Here is a 20186-nt window from a genome sequence, read left to right on the forward strand (position 1 = left end):
TCGTTCTGCGATTCCGTTCTGCTCCGGGGAGTATGGAACCGTAAGTCGTCTGGAGATGCCCTTTTCTTTCAAGAAGATATCGAAGTCCTTGCCTGTAAACTCCAAACCATTGTCAGATTGAAAACATTTGACGTTTTTACCTGTCTGGTTTTCTGCGAGTGCAATGAATTCTTTAGTAGCCTGAAGAGCCTCGCTTTTGTGTCGCAAGAATCGAACTTCGCTCCATCTCGAGTGGTCGTCGATGAACTCGATGAAATATCTTGCCTTCCCCATCGATTCGACCCGCATGGGGCCGCAAACGTCCGAATGAGCCAAATCGAGTAGTTCCGAAACTCTATTCGACTTCTTGGGAAAAGGTGCGCGAGTCATCTTTCCTTTGAGGCAGGTTTCGCAGGTAAATTCCTTGGTATCGAATTTCAAACCGTTGATTGTTCCATGTCGTTGCGCCTCGATGAGATCTCTTGTGTTCACGTGGCCAAGCCTGCGGTGCCACAGCTCAAAATCCGAGAGGTTGACTGATGTGGATAGCGCGCAGCTAGGTTCCGAGTCGGATTTGTCCTTGATTTCGCGTGCGAAATATAGACCGCCAATTCTGTCCGCGACCAGTTTGACGTCTCCGCTTCTGTCCAGTACCTTCGCGTTCTCTTTAGAGAATAGTACTTCGAAACCGCTATCCGTTATCTTGCTTACGGACATTAGATTTGTACGGAGGTCCGGAACGTGTAAAGTCTTGCTTAGCGACACGAGTTTATTTTCTCCATTTACGTCGGCCGTGACCATCACCTTGCCTTCAGCGGTCGTTTCGGTTGAAGCACTGTTCGCCAGATTTAATTTTCCCGGTCTTGAATCGCTTATCTCGTAAAATGCCTCCAGATCACCACAGAGATGTGTGGTAGCGCCGCTGTCCAAACACCATACTTGACGCGGCTCGATCGCGCTGGCTTGTAGAGCGATGTCTGCACGTAACGACACTTGCTCGGCACTTTTCGCTGACTGGTTTTTATCGCTTTTGGAAACGCAATTTGCGGCCTTGTGCCCTTGTTTGTTGCACTTGTAGCAGCGAATTTTACTAACGCCTTTGTCGTCCGCTGGTGTGTTGTCCTTGCGTTCATGTGCCGTCGGCTTGATGTCGCGTTTTCGGCCCTTATGTTTATTCGCGAACGTAGCCTTGGCACCAGTATTGTGAGTCTCGCCCTTTCGCACCTCGTTTTCCTCGACGATCTTGACACGCAGTGTGTCGGGCGCGGGCAATTCATCGCGAGCTTCAATTGCGCATCTGAAATTGTCGAAACTCGCCGGCAGACTATACAGAAGCATCGTTGCCAATACATCGGGATGAATTTCGACCTGCATGTCTTGTAATTTATCGACTGCATCGAAAAACTTACTTATATGTTCGCGAACGTCGCTGCCTTCCTCCATTCGATGAAGCATTAGTCTCTTCAATAACGTAGCTTTCCTGGCGGGTCCCCGCGATTGGTATATCCCTTCTAGCTTCAGCCAAACATCGCGTGCGGTAATGCAGCCTTTAATCTGCTTCAGCTCGGAACTGCCGATTGCCAGGATGATATCGGATTTCGCCTTAGCATCGCCTCTTTCCCACGTTTTTCGCGCGGCTTCCGACGCGGCGTCGCCGGCCACGACTTCGGGCTTCGCGAGCTCGCCGCTCACGTACGACCAGGCATCATTCTTGACGAGGAGAGCTTCCATGTGAAGTCTCCATGTATCGTAATTGTCCTTTCCGAGACACTCGATTCGCGTCACGCCCGCGGTGTACATGATTGAGCAGGTTAGCTTTTCGCCGTAACTGACACTTTTTACTATTTCAACTATCGCGACGCACCTGGGCCCATAACCTGTTAGGATTATCGTAAGGATAGCCGGGGTCAGTATATTAACACGGCGGTCTGCACTTAAACACGTTTATTGATACAGTAGAATAAAGCGCAGGCGGGATAATAAAGCGCGGGCTCGACGACGTACAGAGTAGTAGTAATGGCGGGCGTTAGTAGTACGAGTACTGTCAATGTACAACAGATGTCAGCGCCCCATGTTAACGCAGGGCGATCGTGGATTGATGTGAATTATACCATGCGCTAACAAACTTGAAGTCGATTCGTTGAAGAATCGTTGAATTAACAATCCAATATAGGTGTTTAGCTACATCGATGGTGACATACACAGGCGATGACGAGGATGTTATTAACTTTTTCAGAACAATGCCCCGCAATAGATAACGGCCATCGACACTGAGCACCAGTCCGCTCCCGGTGTCAACGTAGCAAGAACGCCCCACGTTTTGCATTTGGACGCAGAATCTGTTCTTGGATGCAACATTCTGGTTATTCGCGACACAGTCAGCCTAAAATTTGTTCAACAAAGTCGGATTTTCAGTATTTGCAGAATTTGGTTCTAATAAGCGTGTTTTGAATATATTATACAAAATTTATAGCAAAAATTATCCCAGCCAAGGTTTTAATCTAGACATCCCTTCAATCAGTGACGGGCGTCTTTATTATACTACTATCAGAGACATAGTGATATTGTATATCAAAAACCAATCAAAACGAATAATTGGTCCACAATTTGCTGAGTTGTGAAAAGATATACAATTAACTTGAAATATTATTATTAGGCTACCAAGATCCAACTTGACCGAAAATGACATTTCTCTATACTTACATAATTGAGAATTGTATCGGTTTAGTTATTATATTGATTATTGTTATAATAACCTTTAACTATGTAATAATTCAAACGCAGCAAAATTAATGAAGTACATTTTTATTTCTCCAGAACTTCACGAATAGAATTTAATTTGAACGTTGGTCGAACAGTTACATGAAATGAAAGTCGCGGAGGGTGAAAAAGCAATTATCATAAAAATTCTTACTTTATCTAGTAGCGTCACCCTTGCCATCCGTGGTTCCTCGATGATGTTTTGTTCTTCGAACACATTCCTGTCAAATCCCACTATATATCCTGTCTGATAAACGATGTCCACAAAACTGTCATTTCCGCCCCATTCATATAAGCAAATAGGTTTGATGAGCGGGCTGTATTCGATGGGCGACTCGACGGTAAAAATCGCAAGATAATACTTGTCCCTAACTTTACGTGTAGAAAATTTAGTAATATATACAGTTTTATAAACATAGTCAATGATCTGGCGATTAAAAGTTCCTGTCCCATGCCACTGACGTGAGTTAAATTGTCCAAAGACTGCGTACATATTGTCGGGAACTTCCATAGTGTCGTAACCCAAACGCTTCAATGTCTTATAAGACTCCACTGTAAAAAGAAGAAATATACGTAATAGAATATATTTTTTTAAATCTACAATCTCTATCGGAGAAAAAATAAAAATAAATGTTAATATACCTGTTATAATATGTTTAGTTGATATAAAGGTACCACTACACCTAAATTTGGTCGTTCCTTCTGATTTTAGAATATAAATTGCCGCCACCCACGGCCATTGGCCTGGTGATGAGTACTCACAGTTGGGTACCAGGTTATTTGTCCTATCGGTATAGTAACTGGTGACACCACATTCCTCATTAATAGTACTATTACTACTAATATTACGCGGATTATTATTAACCGGATTGTACAATTGGTAGCTGCTCGAATTTCGATACCACGGCTGAAAATATTTCGAAATTGACTCTTCACTTGGTGGATACACAATATGTCCCAACATGATAGTGTTGACTTTTCCACTCGATGCTAAAACGAAATGTAACATATTTCTTAAATCGTATGTTCTTTTAGAGAAACAACAGATTTTTTCCGCCGGTGAAAGAAGTAATTTCCAAACACATCGAATGATCGTGAAACTATTTTTTACTATTGAAGATAAAAAACGGTGATATGAGAAAATTTTAAATGTTTATAACTTTTTAGTTTTGCGTTTTATCTTTTTGTTTATGTTTGCTATGTTAGTTGAAAATTACATGCAGGTAATCAGTAGCAGTAAAATCAAATCTTGCTTCTAATTTTGCAACTATATGTGACATTTATTTTGTACTTCAAGTAAATGTAATGTTCACCTTTGGAGTCAAGACAATATTGGTGATTATTGAACCATATTGCTGAGACTATTGGAAAATTTTCCCCGGTAGGAAAATTAACACGGTATAACAAAGGTCTGCCTTGTTGGATAGCTTGAATGGAATTTTTTATCGATCGTAACAACTCCAATCGAAACATCCCATTCTGAAATGTAACGATAAATAATTATTTAAATTACATTGTTAATTAACAAAAAGTTGTCGATATTGAAATTACTAAAATATAGATAAAATTACTAAAAGGTTTTAAGAAAAAATACATCGCATTTAACAGTGAGTAAGTTAACATTACAAATATTTCAAATTACTAATAAGATAATAACGTATTTACGAACTGAACTTTTCTGCTCTGCTTCGAACCATCATCGGCATTGCGGTCACAATTAATTTAAAACTAGGTATCTCATATTCTCCGGCGAGCAATAGATTTAATTAAAATTTAGGTATATATGAAGAAATTATTTCATATGTGTAGGATACACATAAACCATTTTGTTGGAAGACATTTCTTACATTATACTTTGTTTATTTCAATGTGTATCCCTTTTACTACATTAAGTAGTTTTATTTGTTTTACAGTATTAATTATAGTAATTATACGACACTGAATTTCAACGTATTAAAGATTGTTATTATCGTCTGCATTAAGAGCTACGAACTAACATTGTATGCATAAGTTTCTTTTCTATATTCTTAAAAGTCTTAAAATAAATACTTACCCTTAAATCAGCGTTAGTCTCTAAGACTACCTTTAAATAAAATTCATCGTTTTCTGGTGGAGGTGGAATTGCAATTTGTCCTAATATACTCTTTGTCGTAGAATTGATCGAATATGTATAGTATTCCGAGCATGGAGGGGTGCCACTATATACCATGATAAAAAATAGCAAAGTGACGAAGATAGAAATCTTAGGCATTTTGCGAGGCTGTGTTGCAAAACTAAAAAATACATAGTTTCTAACTGTACTTAATTTTATTTATTTACGAATTTTGTTCTTCATATTTTACGCAATTTCGAAATAATTGTCTGTTACATTACAAGTAGATTACACTCGAAAGAAACATTACTCTGTATTGCGAATGGACACCAACACTTGAATCAGAGTATTACGATCACATATTCCTCTTGAACCTTGTTTATTTAATAATTCTATCACCGATTCCAGCGAGTATGATCATTACTCTATTTATTGAATTTTAAACTGCGGGGAGACTCAACGCGACTCTTGCGTGTAACTGTCTGCTTTATTATTCGACTTATTATTATCTCCTTATTGTCGATATCGGCCGTTTATTTTTTTCTTGTTTCATGACTACAACGTTATTTCTTATCAATCCACAAATTCACCAACCAGAATGTGCATTTCGTTTGGCGTTATACTTCAATATTTTCTCGTTAACTTCTCGTTAATATTTGTATTTATTTGCTAATAATTTAGCCATTCTTATTTTTCAGATACTCGTACAGTCACGAATACGAAGTAATAAAGGATATAAGAGCCAAGATGTTAGTGTCTAAATGATTTTAATTTTTAAATTTATTGCGAAAAATTTGCCTCAGTCAGCGTTTGAACATGGACCTCCTTCTCACTAAGCGGGCGTTTCACCAATTCGACCACCGAGGTATGTAATTAATTTTTTTATATACACTTTTGTGCTTCTTAATGGCCCAAAGTTATTACACAATAGTATAGGCTTTTATTTACTGTGCAGTATACTATGCAAACACACATAATAACGCATATGTTGTATTTCGAAAAAAAAATTTTAATTAATATATATGAATATTTTTAAGATTTATAAAATAGAATAAAGGGTATGTGCCTTAATCATATTTTGGTTTTTTATATTAATCTTATAAGGTTAAATAATATATTTAAAATTTCCTTATCTATTGACGCAACATACACGACTTCGACATTTATGTATTAATCTAAGCACCTTTTACTTTGCATAGTTTTTTCGCTTGAAAAGGACCAAAACCCATGGTCGAAACGTAGCGAGGTTGGAACATTAAAATAGCCAGATACGGTCAAAAAAACTTGAAGTTGTTAAATAATATATGTTAAACACAGACAAAATTGAAATTGTTATAATTACAAATTCAATATCTGTATTTAATCAATGTCTAGTCACAAGTAGAATCTGTGACAATATTTCTTTTATTTTTGTATTGCTTTACAATGTAATATATTGATGAGATATTTAATATAATGGAACATAAGCATTTGCAATTATATCATAATGCGTATCATAACATGATTTATCATTTATTGCTAATAAATCCACAATAACAGATATTTACATTTACATCAACTTACACAATTTATTTATTATTGTAAGTAATGCATTATGTTAAGAAAAATGGCCGTAAGAAGAAAGTAAAACTTATACATTTAATTCTTATTTCTCGCAAGTGCTGAGATTAATGTTACTTAATCACGTGTTTTCTAATATATTTTCTACTAGGAGTAGTCGGCGCGGGAATGAATCGTAGTCAGAATCCAAGGTAGGTATTTAGCTACATCAATCGTGACATATGTACGTGGCTGTTGTTACCTCTTCCAGGACAATGCCGCGCAACATATAACGGCCTGGTGCATAGAATACCACCCCGCTCCCGCTGTCAGCGTAGCAAGATTGCCCTACGTTTTCCAATTCGACGCAGAATCTGTTCTTGGATGTGGCATTCGGGTTATCCGCGAGACAGTGCTCCTAAAATTTGTTCAACAAAGTCGGATTTTCAGTATTTGCAGAATTTGGTTCTAATAAGCGTGTTTTGAATATATTATAAAAAATTTATAGCAAAAATTATCCCAGCCAAGGTTTTAATCTAGACATCCCTTCAATCAGTGACGGGCGTCTTTATTATACTAATTCTATCAGAGACATAGTGATATTGTATATCAAAACCAATCAAATCGAATAATCGGTCCACAATTTGGTGAGTTAGGAAAAAATATACAATTCATATGAAATATTATTATTAGGCTACCAAGATCCAACTTGACCGAAGATGACATTTCTCTGTACTTAATTAATTAAAAATCGTATCGGTCTAGTTATTATATTGATTATTGTTATAATAACCATTAATTATGTAATAATTCAAACGCAGCAAAATTAAATAGAATCTTGTACGTCGTCATATCGATGCAAACATATGCAAAAATCTCTAAGCGTTTCTCTTCTGCGATATAAATATCAGATTTAGTCTCATTGAAGTACATTTTTATTTCTACAGAACTTCACGAATAGAATTTAATTTGACCGTCGGTCGAACAGTTACATGAAATGGAAGTCGCGGCGGGCGGAAACACAATTATCATAAAAATTCTTACTTTATCCAGTACCGTCACTCTTGACATCCGTGGTTCCTCGATGATGTTTTGTGTTTGGGATACATTCCTGTCATAACCCACCACATATCCTGTCCAATGAACGACGTCCGCAAAATCGTCCGATCTGTACCATAAGCAAATGGGTTTGATGAACGGGCTATATTCGACGGGCGTCTCGACAGTTAAAATCGCGAGATAGTGCTCGATTTTGTTGTTATAAATATAGTTCGTGCCCGTAGTCCTAAAGTTAGTGACCTTGCGATTAAAATTTCCCATTCCATGCCACTGACGCGAGTTAAATTGTCCAAAGGCTGCGTACATATTGTCGGGAATTTGTATAGTGTTGTTAGCATAACGCTTCAATTTCAAACAAGGCTCCACTGTAAAAAGAAGAAATATTATAAACGTAATAGAATATATTTTCTTAAGTCCACAATCTTTATATCGGAGGAAAAAGAAAATATTAATATACCTGTTATAATATGTTTCGTTGTTAGAATTGAACCACTACACCTAAATTCGCTCGTACGTTCTGATTTTAGAACATAAATTGCCACCACCCACGGCCACTGGCCTGGTAATGAGTTCTCACAGTTGGGCACCAGGTTATTTGTGCTATCGGTGTAGTAACTGGTGACACCGCATTCGTTGTTAATAGTACTATTACTGCTAATGTGTTCTTCATTGTGGGCAGTTTTATCAGAAGGAGCGTCAATAGTGGGTTGAGAATCATTCAAGTAATAATAAGTCGGATCATATACACGGTAGCTGCTCGCATTTCGATGCCACGGCTGAAAATTTTGCAAATTTGACTCTTCCTTTGGTGGATACACAATATGTCCCAACTCGATAGTATGCTTCCAATTTCCAGATGCTAAAACGAAACGTAACATATCTCTTAAATCGCATGTTCTTTTACAGATAGAACAGACCTTTCTAGCGAACAAAGAAGTAATTTCCAAATACAATGAACGATAGTGAGATCTTTTTTACATGAGGATAGAATACGATGACACACGTAAGAGAATTTTGAATTTTTTAAACTGTTAAACAGTTTTATCTTTTAGTTTAGTCTTCTCTTGTAGTCTTCTCTATGTTAGTTGAAAATTACATGTAGTCAGATAGCAGCAAAAACAAATTTGTTTCTATTTGTTTCTATTTTCTCAAAAAACAATGATCCTCACCTTCGGAATTAAGACAATATTGTTGATTATTGAACCATATCTCTGAGACTATTGGAAAATTGTCTTCAGAAGGAAAATTAACACGGTACAACAAAGATCTGCCGTGTTGGATAGCTTCAATGGAATCTTTTATCGATCGTACCAACTCCAAGTGAAACGATCCATCCTAAAATGTAATAATATATAATGTATTTTAATTACATTATTGCGTAATTAAAAGTTGTCGGTATTGAAATTAATAAAATAAAGATAAATAAAAATAAAATTAATCAAACAAAAATTTTAATAGAAAATACATCGCGGTTAACAGTAAGTAAGTTTACATTACATCTATTTCACGTTACTAATAAGATAACGTATTTATAAACTGGACTTTTCAGCTCTGCTTTGAACCATCATCAAAGTTGCGGTCATAATTAATTTAAAACAATTTCACATTTTCCGGCGAGCAATAGATTTTGATAATACCTGGATATATGTGAAAAGAACCTTTTTATATACGTAAAGGTACATAAACCTAAAATCATTTTGTAAAAAAAATAGTTTAAATTACACTTTTCTACCTATTTCAATGTGTGTCCCTCTTACGAGGTAAAGTAGTTTTATTTTTTTACAGCATTAATTATAGTAATTATACGACTCTGAACAGATAAATTGTGTTTTAAAAAGGCTACATTTCAACGTATTAAAGATTGTTACATATCGTCTGTATTAATAGCTACGAACTAACATTGTGGGTATGCATAAGTTTCTTTTCTCTATTCTTAAAAGTGTTAAAAAGAATACTTACCGTCAAATGAACGTTAGTCTTTAAGGCTACCTTTAAATAAAATTCATCGTTTACTGCTGGAGGTGGAATTGTAATCTGTCCTGACATAACGCGTGTCTTAGGATCGACCGAATATGTAAAGTATTCCGAGCATGATGGTGTATCACCATATACCATGGTAGAAAATAGCAAGGTGATCAAAATAGAAATCTTAGGCATCATGCGAGGTTCTGTTACAAAACTAAGAAAATACATGGTTTCTATGTGCACTTAAAATTTACGAATTTTGTTCCTCATATTTCAAGCAATTTCGAAATAATTGTATGTTACGTTACAAGTGGATTACATTCAAAAGGAATATTATTCCATATGGCGAATGCACACCAACGCGAATCATAATATTTCGCGCAATCTACGAGCACATATTCCTCTTGCACCTTGTTCATTTAACAATTGTATAACTGATTCTAGCGAGTATGATCATTACTTTATTTATGAACTTTGAAACTGCGATGAGACTCAACGCGACTCTCGTGTGTAACTGTCTGCTTTTCCTTTATTATTCGCTTTCTTATCTCCTTACTGTCGATATCAGTTGTTTACTTTTCTTCTTTTTCATTACTATAACGTTATTTTTTATCAATCCACCAACCAGAATTTGCTTTCGTTTTATGTTATTCTTTGTTAAGGATACAAGCGGTATTACCGACGAAAAGACCTAGTCGTTATTTTTTTTGGTTTCACCCTCTACGGAGACGCCGTCAACCGTCAGGTTATTTTGCGTACCTAGTCGTTATTATCTCTCTATTTTATAATAAATCTTTTCTGCCAGCGATTATAGCGATTTCTGACGGAGATTCACCTTTTGACTGTTGTTACGAGGAAAGTTGTGAACGATCTACCGCCCACCGTATTAAACGACGATAGAAGGACGAGGGCGCGGAAACCAGAGTGAAGATTACAACACATAAATACTTCAATATTTTCTCGATAATACATTTTTATTAATTTATTAATTATTTAGCCATTCTTATTTATTTAGATATTCGTACAAACTATTTCAAAGTCACAAATACGAAGTAATAAAGGATATAAGAGTCAAGACAGGATACTAGTGTCTAAATGATTTCAATTTTTTAATTTATTATGAAATATTTACCTCAGCCAGGGTTTAAACACGAACTCAATATCTGAATTCAATATCTGTATTTAATAAATGTCTAGTCACAAGTAGAATCTGTGACAATACTTCTTTTATTTTTATATTGCTTTGCAATATAATATATTGATGAGATATTTAATATGATGGAACATAAGCATCTGCAATTATATCATAATGCGTATCATAACATGATTTATCATTTATTGCTAATAAATTCACAATAACAGATATTTACATTTACATCTACTTACACAATTTATTTATTATTGTAAGTAATGCAATATGTTAAGAAAAATTGCCGTAAGAAGAAAGTAAAATTTATACATTTAATTTTCATTTCTCGCAAGTGGTGAAATTAATGTTAAAGCTTGTTGTCTAATACATGTTCTACTATTAGTAGCGGACAGGCTCCCTTTGAATCGTATCCAGAATCCAGTGTAGGTGTTTGGCTATATCAACGGTGACATATACACTCGTTGATGTCATCTGTCGCAGAACAACGCCGCGCAACAGATAACGTCCACCTACATTGAGCACCAGCCCGCTCCCGCTGTCAGCGTAGCAAGATTGCCCTACGTTTTGCAATTGGACGCAGAATTTGTCAATGGATGTGTCAGTCTGGTTATCCGCGGAACAGTATTCCTAAAATTTGTTCAACAAAATCGGATTTTTGTTATTTGCACAATTTGGTTCTAATGAGCGCGTTTATAATATTCCATAAGAAATTTGTAGCGAAAAATATCTCATTCAGGGTTTTAATCTAGACATTCCTTCAATCAGTGACGGGCGTCTTTACTAATTCTATCAGAGACATGGTAATACTGTATATCAAAACCAATCAAAACGAATAATCGGTTCACAATTTGGTGAGTTGGGAAAAAATATACAATTCACATGAAATATTATTGTAAGGCTACCAAGATCCAACTTGACCGAAAATGACATTTTTCTATACGTAATTAATCGAGAATGGGTCGAGTCATTACATTGATTATTATTCTAATAATCATTAACTATGTAATAATTCAAACATAGCGAAATTAAATAGAATTTCGCACGACGTCATAACGATACAAACATATGCAAAAATTTCTAAGCGTTTCTCTTCCGTGATATAAGTATCAGATTTAGTCTCATTAAAATTGATTTTTATTTCTACAGAACTTTATGAATTGAATTTAATTTGAACGTCGGTCGAACAGTTACATAAAATGGAAGTCGCGGCGAGCGAAAAAACAATTATCATAAAGATTCTAACTTTGTCCAGTATCATCACCCTTGCCATCCGTAGTTCTTCGAGCCTGGTGGTTTGGTTTTCAGATACATTCGTGTCAAATCCCACTACATATCCTGTCCGAAAAGAGATGTCTTCAAAATCGTCTGCTCTGTCCCATAAGCAAATAGGTTTGATGAACGGGCTGTATTCGACGGGCGTCTCGACGGTTAAAATCCCGAGATAGTACTTGTCTCTATACGTCTTAAGGTAGTACTCTCGGTTAGAGAATTACGATTCAGTTAATTATAAAACTCGATATATTAGTAGATATTGGTCCAAGAGTTACTCAGTTAAATTTTTGTTAACTTTCAGTACAAAGATTGAGAGAAGAAGATGGGTTATAACTTTAAAGACTGAAGAACATGTTGTGTACTCAAAAATACTGATTCAGAGCGTAGAAATAAGCAATTTATATTGAATCTCGATAATCTTACAGGTAGCCGGCCGATGTGGCAATGTCGCAAAAGAGATTAGAGTGCACACTATCCATAATATTATCTGCTGGACAATTCGTCAGTGTAGGTTTTCCAGTCACGAAAAAAATAATACTTAATTGAATTAAAAATTTATCACGTAGATTTTTCAACGTTTGAATTAAAAAAGGTTTCTGAAAATATAATGAAACGCATACATAGCAACAATAATAATCTCTCAAATCTTTCACCAACTCTTTTCAGTTTTCTCGCCAATTCAATCTGATTACATCTTTTCTTATACACCTTTTCAGTCAATCCCTTGCCTTTCCAAAAAAAAGTTCTCGTACGCTTTTTTTCATCTTCACGATTTAAGGATTCGATCTGCTCCTACTCTGAATGTATTGAATGTATGTACATACACACAATAACGCGAGAAGTGTGCGAAGGTCGCGTGCACATTGAATGTGCAAGCGGTGCAATCAAATGTTTACGCGGTATTGCCACATCAAAGTACCGAGTCCCTCAAATGCGAGAATACATACGTTTGACTATTTACGTACCGAGGGAATTCCCCGAAATATACTAGTATAAGTATAGTCCTTGATCTTGCGATTTAGAGTTCCCGTCTCATGCCACTGACGCAAGTTATATTGTCCAAAGGCTGCGTACATATCGTTGAGAACTTGTACAGTGTTGGGGCCGTAACGTCTCAATTTCAAGCAAGGCTCCACTGTAAAAAGAAGAAATGATATATACGTAATAGAATATATTATTTTAAATCTACAATCTCTATCTCGGAGGAAAAAAAACTAATATACCTGTTATAATATGTTTAGTTGTTAGAACTGAACCACTACACCTAAATTCGCTCGTTTGTTCTGATTTTAGAACATAAATTGCCACCACCCACGGCCATTGACCTGGTAATGTGCTGTCACAGTCGGGCAACAGTTTATTTGTGCTATCGGTGTAGTAACTGGTGACACCGCATTCGTTGTTAATAGTACTATTACTGCTAATGCGTTCTTCATTGTGGACAGTTTTATCAGAAGGAGCGGCAGTAGTGGGTTGATGATTATAAAAATCAGAAGAAGTCTTATAATATGTACTATAGCTGCTCGAATTTCGATGCCACGGCTGAAAATTTTGCAAATTAGACTCTTCCGTTGGTGGAAACACAATATGTCCCAACTCAATAATATGTGTCCTATTTCCAGATGCTAAAACAAAATGTAACATACTCCTTAAATCGCATAGGTATTCTTTTAGACAGCGAACAGATTTTTCTGCCGAGAAAAAAATAATTTCCAAATACAAGGAACGATTGAAAAATCTTTTTTACGTGAGGATAGAAAACGATGATGAATGTAAGAGAATTTTTGAATTTTTAAAACTGTTAATGAGTTTCATCTTTTTGTTTATCTCCTCTATGTTACTTGAAAATTACATATGGCCAGATAACAGCAAAAAACATTTGTTTCTATTTTCACAAATACATGTGATATTTATATTGTACAATTTCCAAGTAAATGATCCTCACCTTCGGAACCAATACAATATTTCTGATTATTGAACCATATCGCTGAGACTATTGGAAAATTTTCCTCGGTAGGAAAATTAACACGGTACAACAAAGGTCTGCCTTGTTGGATGGCTTGAATGGAATCTTGTATCGATCGTACCAACACCAATCGAAACGATCCATCCTGAAATGTAATAATATATAATGTATTTTAATTACATTATTGCGTAATCAAAAGTTGTCGGTATTGAAATTAATAAAATAAAGATAAATAAAGATAAAATTAATCAAACAAAAATTTTAATGGAAAATACATCGCGGTTAACAGTAAGTAAGTTTACATTACATCTATTTCACGTTACTAATAAGATAACGTATTTATAAACTGGACTTTTCAGCTCTGCTTTGAACCATCATCACCGTTGCACTCATAATTAATTTAGAACAATTTCACATTTTCCGGCGAATAATAGATTTTGTTAATATCTAGATATACATAGTCTGCCCAGAAAGTATCGGGACTGATTTTTTTCTAGCCAAGGGGAAGGGATGGGGGAGGGGGTGGTCTGCATGGGCAGGAAAATTCGTGGAGAATGTCATATATACGATGTGACCCGGCACAATTGTCTCTGCTCCCCAACCCTTCCCATTGGCTAGAGAAAATCAGTCCCGATACTTTCTGGACAGACAGACCATGTATGTGAAAAGATCATTATATATACGTAAAGATACATAAACCAAATCATTTTGTAGAAAAAATAGTTTAAATTTCACTTTGCCTATTTCAAAGTGTGCCTCTCTTATGACATAAAGTAGTTTTATTTTTTACAGCATTAATTATAGTAATTATACGACTCTGAACAGGCAAATTGTGTTTTCAAAAGGCTACATTTCAACGTATTAAAGATTGTTATATATCGTCTGCATTAATAGCTACGAACTGATATTGTGGGTAGGCATAAGTTTCTTTTCTATATTCTTAAAAGTGTTAAAAGGAATACTCACCGTCAAATTAGCCTCTAAGAATACCATTAAATAAAATTCATCGTTCACTGCTGGAGGTGAAATTGCAATGTGTCCTGATATATTGTTTGTCGTAGGATCGACCGAATATGTAAAGTATTCCGAGCATGGAGGTGTATCACCATATACCATGGGAGAAAATAGCAATGTAATCAAGATAGAAATCTTGATGGGCATCTTACAAGGTTCTGTTACAAAACTAAGAAAATACATGGTTTCTAAATGTACTTAATATTTACGAATTTTGTTCTTCAAGTTTCACGCAATTTCGGAAGAAGCGTTTGTTACTTTACTGGTAGATTACATTCGAAAGAAAAATTATTCCATATGGCGAATGGACACTAACACGCGAATCAGTATTTCGCGCAATCTACGAGCACATATTCCTCTTGCACCTTGTTCATTTAACAATTGTATCACCGATTCTAGCGAGTATGATCATTACTTTATTTATCGACTTTGAAACTGCAATGAGATTCAACGCGACTCTCGCGAGTAACTGTCTGCTTTTTCTTTATTATTCGATTTATTATTATCTCCTTACTGTCGCTATCGGTTCATTACTTTCCTCCTTTTTCATGACTCTAACGTTATTCTTATCAATCCACCAATCCACCAACTAAACTTTGCGTTCGTTTTGTGTTATAGAATAAATCTTCTCTTTTACTAATTCTTCAGTTTAGCTACGTCAGTAGAGAAGTCGTTCGAATTATCGTTATGATTAAAGGAGAAAATATTTTATATTTATACTTTTTAAATATAGTTATGGGACATGTTTATGTTGCAAATCTGAGGCATCGAAGTGCTCTTCCTCTCTTTCTATTTCATTCTCCTCTCTCGCTCACTCTAATGCGAGAGAACGACATCTCAGATTTGCAATGTCGAACGCAACTGTCGTCGGTATAACAGATTTCGTAACCTGTCGCCAACTTTAACTTAATTAATTTCTCGCTTCGAGAGGCAGAGTGATACTTTTTTTTGCCAGATTCATTCGTTTCGTGTAAAAACACGATTGAGCCTAACTTCATTGATTTGGTGCTGGCGTAGCTAAACTGAAGAATAACTACGTAGTTTTATTAATTAATTACAATAATTATTTAGCCACACACACACACACACATCCTTGCTTTTTTAGACGCTCTTGTAAAGTATTCTAATGTATTTTTTTAAGATCCAAAGCTGCATTACGGTAACAAGAATCACCGTAAAAAGTTCAAAGTAAAATTCGTACCTTTAATTCTCATGTACCTATGATAATATGGTGTAGCGATTTAGATAGAATTTATATAAAAAGTATATCTATTAACACATTTGGAGTTCTGCAAGAAACTAGGGTTACGTGGTGGAGATCTGCTCTTCAATCCAGGTTTTATATTTGGCCACGTCGACATAAACAACGTGAATTACATCGTACGGTACACTGGAATAGGGAAAGTACCATGCCGTCGAAAAAATGCCGCGTAACTGAAAGCGGTTCACGTTATCATCAAAGATCGTTAACGCACTCCCACTGTAGCCGTAGAGACCTCTGCGTTCTCGCGCACCGGCGCAAAAAGTTCGCGATGTAGTGAGATTGAAGAAAACCTCGAGAGTCAGCCAGAGACACTCCTCCTATAATTTGCACAAATTCTTCAGCATTTGCAATATTTCTTTTCACAATGATAGCATCGATTGAACGATTTCCGATGTCGTTGGTATCTTAGAATTTTATGGGATTGTATTACATAAAAAATGTTCAAAAAAATTCGCATAATTAACAATCGCACTTAACAATTGGCACATATACTAATCCTACTCAAGGAGCGTCCAATGACTTTGATTCATTTGGAAATTCATTTAAAGATTGTGAAAATATATATAGCAAACGTTGTCACTATTATAATCTTTCTGTTATAATAGGAATTATGTAATTATACAGATAGTGAAATCAAATTGAGAGTCGCCTATCGTTAACAAAAGTCTCTAAGCGTTTCCCTTTCACGATATAATTATTTGTTCTAAATGAGGTATCTTCATATTTTGGACATTTTCCGGCTAGACAACGTAGTCTGCCATTGAAATTCAACTCTAGTATCGATCGAACAGCCAAAGTTATGAAAAGCAAATACCTGGCTTATTATCAGTGAAGGTTCTTACCTGGTTCACTATCGACATTTTCTCCATCCGTGGGGTGCCGGAGTAATTACCATCCTCATCTTTTTCCCACCCTACAACGAATCCTAATTTATGGATAACGTTTTGAAGAGTGTCTGAACCAGTCCACAGGCAAACAGGTTTAATAAAAGGGCTAAACTCGACAGGCTCCACGAGGGTCAAAATTGCTAGATCAGAGTCGCCAGAGATCGTGTACGCATAATCGGGATGGATCGTGTAGTTATAGATTTCCCGATTAACAGAACCCTCCTCACGCCACTGGCGTAAATTAAATCGTCCTAAGGCAACCTCTAATAAATTGGCAGGAATTGTATCGTTGGTCGTATCATTCCACTTCATGCAATTTGCGGCTGCAAAAATAAGAAACTTTTATGAAATATATGTTCTAATATTCTGCATTTTTGGAAAACAAAAACTAAATAGTAAATATTTTTAAGCACTAGTTTCGAGATGTACAGTCTAACGATTGTGCGAAAATATTATTTCCACTCTGGGGAAAAAAAAGACAGTTATAACCCATTTTGGGGCCCACCATTAGTAATCGAATTATTTGGATTGTTCGTAACTCTACTCTGGGAAAAATTTTGACCGTTTTTTTATGTAGTTAAGCAACTTAACATTTCGGTTATTGCCACTTAAGTGAAAATTATCTTTGCGTTACTGAATATCGACAGAACTAATTGAGAGAAATGATTAGTATTACTCTAATATCTTGGATACAGATAGAACGGCTAATTGTGATTTTTAGTTAAGCGAGATAAAATCCGTAAAAGATTAGAGTTACGAACAATCTAAATAATTCGATTACTAATTGTGGGCCCCAAAATGGGTTGTAACTGACTTTTTTTTCTAGAGCATCTAAATCAACGGACAAGTATTCAAGACGTCTTATAACAACAAAGAAAATATAGGATGAATAATAAATATTCTACGAACGTCTGAATTTAATCCTAGCATTGTTTGCATGTTCAGAGAAAGAACAGTTGTCATTCAAATATCAGCCTATAAGTTATTCTAAGAACATCATAATAAGGGTAATAAGAATTTCTATATAATATTTATAACAACACTTGGCGCGTGTGAAGAACATTCTTCAATATCTCGGGATATCCCGGATTAATAAGGAGAAGATAGTAAGAAATATGATCTGAATCCAATGATTAATTTTTATGCCTATGGAAAATAAAATCCTAATTTAATTTATGTGACTATAAATAAGCAAATAAATCTCTTACAATTCAAGAAAGAAAGTATATATGTATAATGCAAATACTTATATTATTCGATAGACGGAGAAGATAATAATAATATAAAACTTAATTCTTCGATTTTTTAAAGTACCTGTTATAACATGTCTAGTTGTCAGAACGGTGCCAGCACACTGGTACTTGAGGTTTGGTCTTAGAACGAAGAGGGCCACTAACCACGGCCATTCTGCCGGATTTGTCGATTCTCCTCTAGTAACCAGTTGATTGACGTAACCCATCCGACCGCATTGGTCAGTGTCATTATAATATGGTATGTCTATTTCGTATGTTGGAGTAGTGATGTTAGAGAATAATGGGCGTTTAGTGTTCAGTGTTGGCACTGGAAGCGGAGTCGCCGTAGTTTCTGGTTGGCTTGGCGGTTCGCTAAATATATATTTAATAATCACATAAGCAGAGTTGCCGGCAATATTTTTTATACTTTTCATAATGCTTTATATTTATAATATAAAATTTGTACCTACACTTAATTTTCACTTCTCGCAAGATTTTGAATAAATGCTATTTAAACACTTGTCTAGTAAATATATGTAAGGAGAAATTACCGTTATAATTAATAAATAACTAGTTCTTTAGCAATTAATGATATACATTTATATTAAGCAATTAATAAAGTCATATGGCTCTAATGTGAAATTGTAGATACGAATAAATAAAAAAGCAAAAGCCAAGACAGGGTGTTAGGAGACTAGCGTTACGTGGTGGAGATCTGCTGTTCAATCCAAGATACATATTGGGCCACGTCGACATAAACAACGTAATTTTCTTGATCGCACGATACATAGTCATCCTCACTAGGTAACGTCCTCGAAACAATGCCGCGTAACATAAAGCGGTTAGTCTTATTGTCATAGATCATTAACGCACTCCCACTGTAGGCGTAGCAAGGACCTTCGAGATCTTGATCAACGGCGCAAAAAGTTCGCTCCGAAATGAGATCGATGAAATGCTCGTGACTTCGGCGACAGGTCTCCTAAAATTTGTACAAAATCTTCAGCATTTGCAATATTTCTTTTCACAATGATAGCATAGATTGCACGATTTTCCGATGTCGTTGGTATCTTAGAATTTTATGGGATTGTATTATATAAAAAATGTTCACAAAAATTCGCATAATTAATAATCGCACAATTGGCACATATATTAATCCTACTCAAGGAGCGTGCAATGATTTGATTCATTTGGAAATTTATTTGGAGATTGTGAAAATATATACAGCAAATGTTGTCACTATTATAATCTTCCTTTTATATAATAGCAATTATCAGTGAAGGTTCTTACCTGCCTCACTATCCGCATTTCCACCGTACGGCTTAAGAAGGGGTAACCATACCCATTTTTTCTCCACCCCACATCAAATCCTAATTTATCGATAACGTTCTGAAGAGTGTCTGAACCATGCCACAGGCAAACAGGTTTAATATAAGGACTAAACTCGACAGGCTCCGCGAGGGTCAAAATTGCTAGATCAGAGTCGCCAGTGACCGTGTGCGCATAATCGGGATGGATCGTGTAGCTATAGATTCTCCGATAAACAGAACCTCCCTCATGCCTCTGTATAATAACTCGTCCTAAGGAAACCTCTAATAATATTGCCGGAACTGTATCGTTGGTCCGAACATTCCACATCAAGCAATGTGCGGCTGCAAAAATAAGATATTTGTGTGAAATATATGTTCTAATATTCCACATTTTTGGAAAACATAAAAAACTAAATAGTAAATATTTTTAAGCACTATAGTTTCGAGATGTACAGTCTAACGATTGTCTGAAAATATTATTTCCATCTAAATCAACGGACAAGTATCCAAGACGTCTTATGACAACAAAGAAAATATACGATGAATAATAAATATTCTACGAACATCTTAACTTAATCCCAGCATTGTTTGCATGTTCAGAGAAAGAACAGTTGTCATTCAAATATCAGCCTAAAAGTTATTCTAAGAACATCATAATAAGCGTAATAAGAATTTCTATACAATATTTATAACAACACTT

General features: G+C 35.6%; 4 protein-coding genes across 10 annotated transcripts in view; all 4 read right to left on the reverse strand.

Moving 5' to 3' along the window:
* Nucleotides 1-1908: 1908 nt before the first annotated feature.
* Nucleotides 1909-6099, reverse strand: LOC105561706 (proclotting enzyme-like). 5 transcript variants are annotated; one of them, XM_012011932.1, is made up of 6 exons: nucleotides 5166-6099; nucleotides 4793-5012; nucleotides 4053-4218; nucleotides 3382-3729; nucleotides 2894-3291; nucleotides 1909-2362 (listed from the first exon to the last, which is right to left on the reverse strand). In XM_012011932.1, the coding sequence occupies exons 2-6, from the start codon at nucleotides 4988-4990 to the stop codon at nucleotides 2054-2056; spliced, it is 1419 nt and encodes a 472-aa protein (XP_011867322.1). In that variant the 5' UTR covers nucleotides 4991-5012; nucleotides 5166-6099; the 3' UTR covers nucleotides 1909-2053. The 5 variants fall into 5 exon arrangements, with proteins under 5 accessions (XP_011867322.1, XP_011867323.1, XP_011867320.1 ...); XM_012011933.1 differs by having other exon boundaries at nucleotides 1909-2323; nucleotides 5142-6099; XM_012011930.1 differs by having other exon boundaries at nucleotides 5142-6099.
* A 213-nt stretch (nucleotides 6100-6312) lies between these two features.
* On the reverse strand, nucleotides 6313-9916 carry LOC105561711 (serine protease gd-like). Of its 2 annotated transcripts, XM_012011941.1 has the most exons (6): nucleotides 9714-9916; nucleotides 9389-9608; nucleotides 8599-8764; nucleotides 7887-8288; nucleotides 7415-7794; nucleotides 6313-6788 (listed from the first exon to the last, which is right to left on the reverse strand). In XM_012011941.1, the coding sequence occupies exons 2-6, from the start codon at nucleotides 9587-9589 to the stop codon at nucleotides 6600-6602; spliced, it is 1338 nt and encodes a 445-aa protein (XP_011867331.1). In that variant the 5' UTR covers nucleotides 9590-9608; nucleotides 9714-9916; the 3' UTR covers nucleotides 6313-6599. The 2 variants fall into 2 exon arrangements, with proteins under 2 accessions (XP_011867331.1, XP_011867329.1); XM_012011939.1 differs by having other exon boundaries at nucleotides 9389-9916.
* A 797-nt stretch (nucleotides 9917-10713) lies between these two features.
* On the reverse strand, nucleotides 10714-16076 carry LOC105561710 (serine protease gd-like). The gene is made up of 7 exons (XM_012011938.1): nucleotides 15998-16076; nucleotides 14749-14965; nucleotides 13762-13927; nucleotides 13040-13441; nucleotides 12782-12951; nucleotides 11788-12006; nucleotides 10714-11171 (listed from the first exon to the last, which is right to left on the reverse strand). The coding sequence occupies exons 2-7, from the start codon at nucleotides 14941-14943 to the stop codon at nucleotides 10923-10925; spliced, it is 1401 nt and encodes a 466-aa protein (XP_011867328.1). The 5' UTR covers nucleotides 14944-14965; nucleotides 15998-16076; the 3' UTR covers nucleotides 10714-10922.
* The window catches only part of LOC105561708 (transmembrane protease serine 9-like), a 13569-nt gene continuing 9180 nt past the window's right edge, over nucleotides 15798-20186 (reverse strand). For both annotated transcript variants that reach the window (XM_012011937.1, XM_012011936.1), the window contains exons 9-13: nucleotides 19467-19828; nucleotides 18884-19158; nucleotides 18262-18551; nucleotides 16903-17270; nucleotides 15798-16377 (exon numbers count right to left, since the gene is read on the reverse strand). In XM_012011937.1, coding sequence (XP_011867327.1) covers nucleotides 16102-16377; nucleotides 16903-17270; nucleotides 18262-18551; nucleotides 18884-19158; nucleotides 19467-19828 — 1571 coding nt within the window. In that variant the 3' untranslated portion in view covers nucleotides 15798-16101. The remainder of the gene's footprint in view (nucleotides 16378-16902; nucleotides 17271-18261; nucleotides 18552-18883; nucleotides 19159-19466; nucleotides 19829-20186) is intronic.

The sequence above is a fragment of the Vollenhovia emeryi genome, unplaced genomic scaffold (genome assembly GCF_000949405.1).
Source record: "Vollenhovia emeryi isolate VEMERY1.0 unplaced genomic scaffold, V.emery_V1.0 DF939203.1, whole genome shotgun sequence".
Taxonomy (NCBI): domain Eukaryota; kingdom Metazoa; phylum Arthropoda; class Insecta; order Hymenoptera; family Formicidae; genus Vollenhovia; species Vollenhovia emeryi.

Excerpts from the sequence above, each read along its gene's own strand:
- LOC105561710 (XM_012011938.1), bottom strand. The coding sequence starts at position 14,943 with ATGCCCATCAAGATTTCTATCTTGATTACATTGCTATTTTCTCCCATG. Across the intron at positions 13,442-13,761 it reads ATATTGTATTGGTTCCGAAG|CATCTGGAAATAGGACACAT; the intron begins GTGAGGATCATT and ends ATTTTGTTTTAG. Across the intron at positions 11,172-11,787 it reads GGGTGATGATACTGGACAAA|GAATACTGTTCCGCGGATAA; the intron begins GTTAGAATCTTT and ends AACAAATTTTAG.
- LOC105561711 (XM_012011939.1), bottom strand. The coding sequence starts at position 9,622 with ATGTATTTTCTTAGTTTTGTAACAGAACCTCGCATGATGCCTAAGATT. Across the intron at positions 8,765-9,388 it reads AGACTAACGTTCATTTGACG|GATGGATCGTTTCACTTGGA; the intron begins GTAAGTATTCTT and ends ATTACATTTTAG. Across the intron at positions 8,289-8,598 it reads ATATTGTCTTAATTCCGAAG|CATCTGGAAATTGGAAGCAT; the intron begins GTGAGGATCATT and ends GTTTCGTTTTAG.
- LOC105561706 (XM_012011932.1), bottom strand. The coding sequence starts at position 4,990 with ATGCCTAAGATTTCTATCTTCGTCACTTTGCTATTTTTTATCATGGTA. Across the intron at positions 4,219-4,792 it reads AGACTAACGCTGATTTAAGG|AATGGGATGTTTCGATTGGA; the intron begins GTAAGTATTTAT and ends GTTACATTTCAG. Across the intron at positions 3,730-4,052 it reads ATATTGTCTTGACTCCAAAG|CATCGAGTGGAAAAGTCAAC; the intron begins GTGAACATTACA and ends ATTTCGTTTTAG.